This window comes from Nerophis lumbriciformis, linkage group LG02, assembly GCF_033978685.3.
Source record: "Nerophis lumbriciformis linkage group LG02, RoL_Nlum_v2.1, whole genome shotgun sequence".
Classification (NCBI taxonomy): domain Eukaryota; kingdom Metazoa; phylum Chordata; class Actinopteri; order Syngnathiformes; family Syngnathidae; genus Nerophis; species Nerophis lumbriciformis.
Window position 1 is genome coordinate 34,259,554 of NC_084549.2, and position 12,166 is coordinate 34,271,719.

At 38.2% G+C, this 12,166-nt stretch overlaps 1 protein-coding gene across 1 annotated transcript in view; it reads right to left on the bottom strand.

Annotated features, from left to right (window-relative positions):
• plpp4 (phospholipid phosphatase 4) overlaps window positions 1-12,166 on the bottom strand; it is a 180,494-nt gene that overhangs the window by 60,254 nt on the left and 108,074 nt on the right. Inside the window, exon 3 of the mRNA XM_061961453.1 lies at window positions 4,903-4,993. Within this exon, the coding sequence (XP_061817437.1) occupies window positions 4,903-4,993 (91 nt within the window). The remainder of the gene's footprint in view (window positions 1-4,902; window positions 4,994-12,166) is intronic.

Consider the following 12,166-nt stretch of genomic DNA (forward strand, 5'->3'; position numbering starts at 1 on the left):
ATGGCAGCATATGTTGTTCCAAAACCTTTCAGCATTAATGGTGCCTTCACAGATGTGTAAGTTACCCATGCCTTGGGCACTAATGCACCCCCATACCATCACAGAGGCTGGCTTTTGAACTTTGCATCGATAACAGTCTGGATGGTTCGCTTCCCCTTTGGTCCGGATGACACAATGTCGAATATTTCCAAAAACAATTTGAAATGTGGACTCGTCAGACCAAAGAACACTTTTCCACTTTGCATGAGTCCATCTTAGATGATCTCTTGCCCAGAGAAGCCGGTGGCGTTTCTGGATGTTGTTTATAAATGGCTTTCGCTTTGCATAGTAGAGCTTTAACTTGTTCACCCCCTGGGATGTGAGGGCAGCAGTGAGCAGCAGCGGTGGTCATTGACATGTTTATGTTTTTGTGCATTATTTGTTGCCGTCATCATTAAACGAACAGGTTACTCATCAGTTACTCAGTACTTGAGTAGTTTTTTCACAACATACGTTTTACTTTGACTCAAGTAAATATTTGGGTGACTACTCCTTACTTTTACTTGAGTAATAAATCTCTAAAGCAGGGGTGTCAAACTCAAATACGGAGTGGGCCAAAATTTAAAACTGACCAAAGCCGCGAGCCAAGGTTGAACAAATCAACCTTTTTGATAGGGACCCAAACAAGTTTTGCATTAAATATTGAACAAGCAAGGCTTATATAACTTTATAGTGACATGCAAAATCGAGTTTCAAATAATAATAATAATAATAAAAAAATATCAATGGCATATCAAATACAATTTAAATAAAAATTGAATGCCTCTTTTCTATTTGCAGCCTTCTGAGGTAAATATCAACATGAACTTTTTCCACAGGCTAACAAATTTGAATATAAAATAATGAATAAACCAACCATTCAGGACTTTAAACTGCTCAGTTTGCAACACACTGATCTAATCTGATGTGCCCAAGCCAGATACCTGCCATCTTGTCTTGGATGCTAGTTCATTAATGTCGGGGCTCAGGCTTTGAGCTGAGGCATCCCTCATTATCAAACGAAGGTGTTCATCAGTCATTATATCTCGTATTCCACAGTCTTGGGGGCGTGCCTTACAGGCACTGCTTTTAACGTCCTCTATGAGCTGCCGTCACGTCCGCTTTTCATCCCTTCTAACAACGTGCCCGCCCAGTCACAAGATATGAGCGGCTCCTGTACGCACACACACGTAAATGCAAAGCATACTTCATCAACAGCGATACAGTTTACATTGAGAGTGGCCGTATAAGCAACTTTAACATTGTTAGAAATATACGCCACACTGTGAATCCACACCAAACAAGAATGACAAACACATTTTGGGAGAACATCTGCACAGTAACACAACAGAACAAATACCCAGAACCCTTTGCAGCACTAACTCCCCCCCCCCCCCCCCCCTCCCCACACACACACACACACACACCTTGTAGCGTCCCGGAAGAGTTAGTGCTGCAAAGGGTTCTGGGTATTTGTTCTGTTGTGTTTATGTTGTGTTACTGTGCGGATGTTCTCCCAAAATGTGTTTGTCATTCTTGTTTGGTGTGGATTCACAGTGTGGCGTATATTTCTAACAATGTTAAAGGTTTTTATACTGGCACCCTCAGTGTAACCTGTATCGCTGAAGATCAAGTATGCGTTGCATTCACTTCTGTGAGCGTGCCAGAGCCGCACATATTATGGAACTGAGCCAGCACTCGTTGGACTGGACTAAAAGGAGATGTTACAATTCTCGGGAGGGGCACTGAAATTTGGGAGTCTCCCGGGAGGTTTGGCAAGTATGAGAATTAGCGGTGTACCACGGCACCGCCACTGTATATAATCGGCGGGCCAGCTCTAGTGTTAATTTGATATCACCTCACGGGCCAAGTGAAATTACACGAGGAGCCAAATTTGGCCCGCGGGCCAGAGTTTGACACCCATGCTCTAAAGTAACAGTACTCTTCCTTGAGTACAATTTCTGGCTACTCTACCCACCTCTGTTAAAATCCCCCAGAATTATGAACAAGGGGTCAGGATGTTTTTTTGTCAGGACTAGGACTATGGCGTGATTTGTTCTCCCGTGGTGCAAATGATTTGGACAATACGTGGCGTGAAGGTGAGTACATGATTTAATATAATGACAATAAAAAGGAACAAACAAAAGGCGCTCACAGTGGAGGTATAAAACTTGGCTATAAACACAAAACTTGCACAAAGGCAGAAACTATGAACAATGAAACAAAAACACTAACTGTGGCATTAATAAACAAAAACTTACTTGGCATGGACTATGAAGCAAGCAGCGTGAACTGGGCATGAAACGTAAACATGGCATGAAGCAGAGTGTCAGGGGTGTGATGTCACCAGGGAGACTTCCTGGCAACAATGGGTTTAAACAATAGTGACATGATTAAAGACAGGTGTGTGAGTCGTGAGGGCAGGTGAAAACTAATGGGTTGCTATGGAAACAAAACAAGGGAGTGAACAACCAGGAACTAAGAAAGTGTCCAAAAAACAAACAGCACATGGCCAAACAAAAACATGATCAACACAGGCATGACATTTTTCTTTACGTCTGCAGTATGGCCAGCCTGGTGCGGTTACGCTTGTTTACGCAGACCTCAGGCGGGATGTAAACCGACTGTGATACAACAAAAGAACTCCTGCGGCGAATACAACGGTTTCCAGTATATATAAAAAACTTTTCCAGATGTGGGATACACGTCTGCTTCAACACTGTGACATCTGTGCACCAGCTATTGTTCACATCGACGCATACTCCTCCCTTCCTTTTCTCTGAGAGCTCTTTTACAAGATTCGCTTTGAGAAGCTGAAAGTCCGGTAGTCTGGAATGTGTCCACTGAGCCAGGTTTCGGTAAAACACAGGGCGGCGGCTCTACAGGAGCAGCAGTTTGTCCATCTTTTTAGCCTGTGATCGGACCTTCGCCAGGTGAAGGGATGGAAGGGCAGTGCATAATCCCCAGTGCCTCAGTTTAACATACTCCTTTTCCTTATTTCCGGCATAGTCAATAGAGAGCTGCTACTTTTCTGGTGAGAATCTCCACGTAACTCTGTAGTGAAAAGAGTTTAGCAGAGGGCTGTCCAATTTTTAATAGTTCACCTCTGGTCAAAGAAACCTTAAAAGGGCAACACAATACTGCAAAGATAAAGAAAACATGCAACAACTACAAGAGAGCACAGTACCGGGGCAGTTTCATAATCAAAATTTGCTTAAGAATTTGAACACAAATGCAATTTTATTGTCAGAATGTCTTCCAGAAAGGTTTTACTTGTATGCATGTAATTTATTTGTACACAACTTGATAACAGTTTTATCTAAAATTCTTTCAGGCTGTATTTTGAATGGAAGTTGGTCTCCTCAATCATTTTTGTAAATTTGACGTATGCAATAATCTGATCACTTACCTTATAGTGGTGAAAGAGGAACTAAACTTTTTTGGGAATTTTGCCTATCGTTCACAATTATTATAAAAGACATGACAAAAGATGGATTTTTTTTTAATGTATTCTAAATATTAAATAAACTTAAATAAAAGTCTGCTTACAGCAGAGCCAATGGGAGCTCCACTATACCGCCCATAAAATCTGATAAATAACTATCCAAAAAGCGCCATCAATGCTCAATTTACATTTTGTGACTTGAATATTAACCAAGTATTGGTGATATTGTTATTATAAGCGCTTACGCAGATAAACTATTTATAGCGGCGCCATGATCACTTCCTGGTCTCCCAATGTTTACATCATTGAGTGGTCTGCTGTTACCTCCTTGCTCCCTGTAAGTTTATTCTAGATCATAAATCATGCCTCCCAGCTAATTTAGGACCTGGAACTGGCGAGAATGACAAGAAAAGTGCTTGTTGCCCCCCACCGTGTTTCTTCGCGAGAATGCGCTGAATGAAATCAATGTGCAGCGTATGCTTAAAATGACTAAAATATGTAAATATTAAATGTTATTATAAATGTGCTCGTTACTACATTACATCTATACTTACATCATGTATATAAAACCCTAATGGAGGTGTTTGGATGTTTTTTATGAGCTCTATAGGCAGAATTGAACGACTCCCATAGTCTGCATTGTAAGCAGGCTTTTGAGCAAATGTATTTAATATTTACAATGCAAAAAAAAGAAAAATCCATCTGTCGTCATGACTCTCATCATGATTGTGAATGATAGTCAAAATGTCAAAAAAGGTGCAGTTCCCCTTTAAGGTAAAAAAGCTTGCAAGGCCAAAATAAATTGCACGATTGATGTGTACATGATTAATGCAATTTTTTTGTGATTATTCACATGAGTTAACACGTTAATTTTGACAGCCCTACATAAAACATAAAATTAATAAAATTACAAGTTGGAAATTATTATTAACAGCTTGGATGTCAACTACAGTACAAAAAAAAATACATATTTGTGTCAGTGTTGTCAAACAAGTATCTTTAAAATCTGATTTTTCACACTTTAGAATTTTGATTAATCACGTTTAACTACTTGCTTGCATTAATTAAGTTCCTTTAAAAATACCCAAATATTTGGATACGAATGCAAAGTGTTGTTTTTTTTGCATGTTGAGCACTCATTCAGGAAAAAGAAGATGTTATTGAGTAATGTGTTGACATTAACGCCTGGTAATGCTGTTCTGCTTTGTGTAATGGTTCTGTAATCATCACATTTCTTCAATGGATAGCTGGTTAATGTGTTTTGCTCCCTGATAATGCACTTTAAGCTACAAAAGCCTCCCGGTTTAAGTAAAAAAAAAAATAAAAAAAACTACCCATGATGCAGGTTAAGAATTGCTTTCTAAGAAGCAGCACATTAGAGGTGTGGTAATTAAAAAGTAATTTGGTAAAAAGTAGAAAAAGTAATTAGCGCCACCCACCTAAACATGCCTCTTTAATTTCAGTCTTGTCTGTCCTCTGAATTATCTTCACAACAAATATCACAGCCAGCGGGGTAAGGAAGGAGATTGCCTGTGAGGAAATGGAGACAGTTATTGCAATAGTCAAGTGTTGCAACATTACACATTTTGTTAAGCTCTTATTCGCTTGTTCGTAATGACTAACAGGAAATGACCTTCTATGTATTATCCAGATTTAATTCTAAAGACAAAGAGTGTAGCCAAACAACCTTTTTCATTGTTCAAATGGTTTTCCAAGACCATTAATTGGACGTTTGGGCTTTTCCAGTCCTTTGGTAAATTGAAAAGGGTTGTAGCCGTAACAAAACATGCTGAATGTGCCAGTATTATAATTTGATAATCCCATCCATGCTTTTGTCTACAATATTAACCTTAGTGTCATGTTGCGGCAGGGGGGAATTCTCTTGATGCATTACATTCACATTTAATTTGCGTGTTAATGAAACATGCATGATGGATTACGCAGCCAGGCAGACTTGAAAGAGATGGGATATTTCGACTGAGTCAGTGGTTTGGGGGTCTAGCTCAAGTGCACCTCAACAGTACTGACCATCACTTCTCTAACTACCAACCTCAATGTTTTTATAACTCCATCCAGTTTTGGAAGTTGGGTTTCCCCAGCCACCTTCAACCCCATTGGCCTCAAGTCTGTGCGGTTTAATTTTTAATACAACAATGCCTGTGTTGCTTTTTAAAAGACTTGCATGTTGTGCATTATTACCTTAGAGCCAGGTGTTCTCTGTGTAGAGTTTGAGTGTTGACTTTGGGTTGACTTTAAGTTTATTTCAAACATGCATAAAAGTAGGCTTGGGCCGTCAACCAATTTTGCTCGACGATATATTGACCAACACATGACTAATAAGGTATATTACTGTCAACATTATTTTGACACCAAATTGACCACTGATGTAATGATAATACGTACTATGAATGCAAGTATACCCTTTGAAATGCAATAAACGTGTACTTCTCTTATATTTTAACATTGTAATAGGAATGTAAAGTTTTAAATATCCAAGTTATATACAACAAATAAATAATAAGAAACACAATATACTCTGTGTGTTAGCCAAATTGTGCACTTGAATAAAAATCACAACCAACAGCAATAGAGGAGGTTCTGTCTCTGTTAAGGAGGGGGTGGGCGATCTTCAAATATACACAACCAAAACAATAAATAAAATGGCTAAATAAAGTTATTGTGATCAAAATGATCACGGCTATCATTATCATTGTGGTATATATGTGCTCAAAAAGTTATAATATACACACTAAAATATTTTAACAAATTTGTATTTATTTATGAACCAAAATAAATAGCCAAACAATATACTTTCTTGACATCAATTATATGACATCATCATACAATTTGCATAACCATCGATGATGCATATATTTGATTTAAAAAAGGATAAAAAACGTATATAATTTTTTTTTTTAAATCATTGTTATTAATGGGTATGTATATCGTTAGAATTGTATCGATACCAATACCAATATTGATATTGCTTACCGATAAATGTTTTATTCGGTACTCTTATCGGTACTATATGTAATTTGTGTATATAAAGATGTGAAAAAGTGGATTTTTTATTACCTTTTTTTTAGCACAAGAGGTTGTACACCACCAACATCATGTAGTGAAGTGAATTGTATTTATTTAGTGCTTTTCTTCAGAGACTAAAAACGCTTTACATAGTGAAACCCATGATCTACAACTTTAAGCTACATTTAAACCAGTGTGGGTGACACTGGGAGCAGGTGGGTAAAGTGTCTTGCCTAAGGACACAACGGGAGTGACTAGGATGGCGGAAGCGGGGATAGAACCTGGAACCCTCAAGATGCTGGCACAGCCGCTCTACCAGCCAAGCCACACCGTCCCATGTAACATCTCACAGCAGCAAAGTACTTTATCAACATCTGCTTTTTAAGTCTTAAACATGTTATCATCTTGTAGAGACCACAAAGATCCATCACTGTTTTTATTTATTACAATTACACTCAGCTGGAAATAACAATACTAATGTTTGGCATTCATGTGCAGGGCACATACTTTTAACATGATGTATTATATAAAATATATTATATAAACCAATACAATCAATTAGCATATTGGGTGTGGATTTAAGCAAGGTGTGTTTTAATGCTACGCAACGCGGTGCGATGAAGTGACGTCAGATGGAAACTATAGAGACCTATCAGGGGATGCATCTTTCTTCAGAGTAACTTTAGATTTTGATGATTTTAGTACTTCAATTTTTTCCACATTTTTTAAGTGGATAAATATTGGCCTGAAGCTCGCTAAGAGGAAGGTTGATGAAGTGTAGTAGCAGTGGTTGCGTGAATAAAAAGCATTACTTCAAACTGACATTAACTCTAACTCTTGATGGTGCGTGACTTTGAGGGACTTTTGTGGAGGAAATTTTGTTGTTACAAACTTTTTTGTAGTGTTCAGTCCTTATTTGTGATTATTAAAAAAAAAAAAAGATTCACGGGCGCGGCCACCGCTGCTGCCCACTGCTCCCCTCACCTCCCAGGGGGTGAACAAGGGGATGGGTCAAATGCAGAGCACAAAGTTCACCACACCTAGTGTGTGTGTGACAATCATTGGTACTTTAACTTTAACTTAATTTAAAGCTGGTTATCGGATCTTCCCCCAAGGCTTTTTTTTATGCGTTGCAGCGTCACCTAAGTAAATGTGACAGTGCGCACGTTATATTTATGACGGTCAGCTGGATACAAAAAAAAAACTGCGGTGGCCTCCAGGATCGACCCAATTAGCAACCAACACTGAAAAATGGCAGTACTAGGTATACATCCCTACACGTATGTGAAAAAAACTTCTTGCAAAATGCATTTTCTTGCCTCTGGGCTCTGGAGCACACACTCATAGTTGGTGCCAGCCTCTCCCATGAGCGCAGGCAAAAAAAATAAAAAATATGTCATATGCAACGCAGGCCTGCTTCTAAAATGCTCAGTAAACAGTGTTACATGTCAGCTACTTGTGTAACGATCTGGTGTGGTGGATCCCAAAGATGCAGAGACGTTTAGCGTGCTGTCAATAGTCCTTCTCTTAATTCAAGAGGTAGCACACAATAGCAAAAACAAAGGCGATGGTGGCAAACACACATAAACACACCATGTAAAAACTACCAATATAAATTACCTACAAAAAACCAAAAGTGCTAGACAAGGCTAGGAGATATACTTCATGAAAGAAGTAATACTGAAAAAACAAAGTACAAAATAAAAGCGCTAGACAAGGCTAGGAATAATACAAGCAAACCTGAGATGATGCACAAGACGAACTAGTGAGTCCGCTGGCGAGTCAAAATACAAATGCGTCTGAAGCAAGCAGTAGACAAAACAGAAATGAGCAAGGACATTTCAGATTACCACAACTTGTTTAAAAACATGGCAAAAGACCACAGATAGGATCATGATAACATAAATGTGCAGTAAATGATTGAGTGTCCTAGTGGCAAAAACCTGCGTAGTACATGCAAAAACCTCATTTAAAAAAGGCCACTTTTCAATTTCACATGCAGTCATAGTACAAACCTCAAAACCAGTGAAGTTGGCACGTTGTGTAAATTGTAAATAAAAACAGAATACAATGATTTGCAAATCCTTTTCAACTTATATTCAATTGAATAGACTGCAAAGACAAGATACTTAACGTTTGAACTGGAAAACGTTGTTATTTTTTGCAAATATTAGCTCATTTTGAATTTGATGCCTGAAACATGTTTCAAAAAAGCTGGCACAAGTGGCAAAAATACTGAGAAAATTGAGGAATGCTCATCAAACACTTACTTGGAAAATCCCATAGGTGAACAGGCTAATTGGGAACAGGTGGGTGCCATGATTGGGTATAAAAGCAGCTTCCATGAAATGCTCAGTCATTCACAAAAAAGGATGGGGCGAGGGTCACCACTTTGTGAACAAATGTTTGAGCAATAAGTTTAAGAACACCATTTGTCAACCAGCTATTGCAAGGAATATAGGGATTTCACCATCTACGGTCCGTAATATCATCAAAAGGTTCAGAGAATCTGGAGAAATCACTGCACGTAAGCAGCAAAGCTGAAAACCAACATTGAATTCCCGTGACCTTCGATCCCTCAGGCGGTACTGCATCAAAAACCGACATCAGCATGTAAAGGATATCACCACATGGGCTCAGGAACACTTCAGAAACCCACTGTCAGAACTACAGTTTGTCGCTACATCTGTAAGTGCAAGTTAAAACTCTACTATGCAAAGCCAAAGCCATTTATCAACAACACCCAGAAATGCCGCCGGCTTCGCTAGGCACAAGCTCATCTAAGATGGACTGATGCAAAGTGGAAACGTGTTCTGTGGTCTGACGAGTCCACATTTCAAATTGTTTTTGGAAACTGTGGACATCGTGCCCTCCCGACCAAAAAGGTTTTGGAGCAACAAATGTTGCCATCCAAGCAACATTATCATGGACGCCCCTGCAAGACAATACCAAGCCACGTGTTACAACAGCGTGGCTTCATAGTAAAATAGTACTATATCAATACCACAACGGAGCCCCCGGACTGTTGAACAACTTAAGCTGTACATCAAGCAAGAATGGGAAATAATTCCACCTGAAAAGCTTAAAAAATGTGTCTTCTCAGTTCCCAAACGTTTACAAAGTGTTATTAAAAGGAAAGGCTATGTAACACAGTGGTAAAAATGCCCCTGTGCCAACTTTTTTGCAATGTGTTGCTGCCATTAAATTCAAATTTAATGATTATTTACAAAAAAAAATATGTTTCTCAGTTCAAACATTAAATATATTGTCTTTGCAGTCTATTCAATTGAATATAAGTTGAAAAAGGATTTGCAAATCATCGTATTCTGTTTTTATTTATGAATTACACAACGTGCCAACGTCACTGGTTTTGGGTTTTGTACATACTGAAACAAACTATAGTCCTGTCAATGTTTTACTTCATTATTTATTTGGATACAATGCATAATGCCATTTTTTTTTAAAGAAGTTTGTTGTTCAAGACAGAAGTTTGCACTTTATTGATCTCACTGTTGGAGAAATTCAGAGCAGGTGTTGAATCAGCCATGTAAAATTGCTAATGTTAATCAGTAGCATGTGTATGGCATATCCAATATCAATTAGCATCGAAATAACGGATTTTGAAAACCTAGAGTCCTACTTTTTAGTGCTTTCTATCAGGCATGCTTGCTTTGTTGGCATGGACAATTGCAAAATTATTACAGGTAGTCCGCTATCAATACGCCTGTCTGCCTGCAAAGTGTTGAGATGGTGCCGAGTCAGCGTGAGCGTCACATGCAACCCAGATATAGAAAATAGGTATCGTTTGATTTTACATGAATCGGCACTCTGTCGCACTGACAGAATTTAGTCGTTACCAAATATTAAAAGTACCAAATTTGGTACATATTCCTGACCACCATCATTTAATAAAATGTATGTAATGGAAATGTAATGTTGGATGATTTTACAATGCAATACTCCTTTTTTGGTCTGAAAACCTTTATTTGTTTTTGTATTTATGACTGTCTCGCCAAAGGCATTACACTATCCCATGCAGCCTGTAAAAATGCGCTAAGCAGTATTGTCAAGCTTGTACAAGTCACACTGGTGAACACCACAATACATACCAGAGGTGCTCAACGTACATTTCATTCTATTACGAAATATTTAATGCTAAATTGATAATATAATAGCAAAACTTTTTGGCAGGTCATTTATCACAAATGTACACGGAGACATTGCACACCCATTTTAGATTAAGGTTGAGAAAGGCAACTGGGGATCAACATATTGTCTTCATAACTACTGGTAGTTAAAGTAGTAGAGCTAATAAGTAATTTTGGCATCTTAATGGACATGTTCATTACTTAGTATTTGACTAGCTAGTGCATCATTGCAAGGGCACTTAAAGAGACACAGTGGGTGCTGGATTTCTGTTGCCATGGAAATATGTTTAAGTGTCTAACTACATGTTAAGGTTGCTATCCATAATGGTATCACATTTGCTTTGGACAAATGATGGTATGGTTTCACTAGATTTGTACTTACTATAAAATTACCAACAAAAGTGTTAATTATTTTTGTAGCATCATTTGTACAAAAACACTCATGTCTTAAGATGTTGCCAAATCTGCATTTTCAAGTTGTGTTTGGAATTCTGATTATCATGCCACTTAATCAAAAAAAATCCAAGCAAATATTTTTAAATGAATGCGTCAAAACCATCCATTCCTTTCTTGTGTTATGCATGCTAGTCGCCCTCCCTTACTCAGGCGCAGTCATCAATGTGACCTTTTGAGATGTAACCAATTACAGTAAATAACAGGAATATTCCTGCCAGTTTCGTAATGAGTGAATCAATAAGCGGCCATGGAGACCATATTGCAATCTCATATCATATTTCCCAATGGCGATCACGATGAGTTATAATGTCAAGTGAGTTTCCCACAGTGTTTTCACTATCTGCTCAATTTGGACCGTTCAAGATCTCCAGTCATTCCAAGTCCAAGTTCTCAAAATAAACTGTTTTTTTCTCATGTAAAATGTGTTTTCCAAGCAACATAGACTTAAAGTATAGTTTTCTGTCCGCACAAGTGCTTCTATTTCCAGACTGAACCGCATATTAATTTGTCTGTCATACTATAAATTGTAATCAACACCATGCAGACAACCTTTGTAGATTGTTTACCCGACTGAAAAAAAACTAATGGAAATCAATGCCCTGCAAATATCGTCTTATTGTCTCAACAAATGCAATGTGTTGTTATTTATTTCTGGCTTTGATCAATGTCCAACTATTTGTAAGGTGGCTGTGACATACAACTTTATCACACATTTAATATTATATTCTATAATATTTATATTTTATGTTTCCAACGTATGTATGAAAGAGATAGAGAATACAAGATAAACACATTTGTTTTTCCTGCCTCAAGCCACACTTTATATGTCAGTGTGTTTCTTTGACATTAGAAGTCTCCTGCAAACACTGAAACTACTGAACCTGGCAGTAAAAAATGATTGACACTTACCACCCACTACCTACTACTGCTGCTGCTGTCTCGGCACATTATGATGCGTATGAATGATGTATTGTCCCAGCTCGTCAAACACTGTCAGTCCACAAAGGGCTCGGCTCTACAAGCATCGGGCCACTATGTGGATATCAGGTTAGGCCTGGGCCAATAATACATGTCG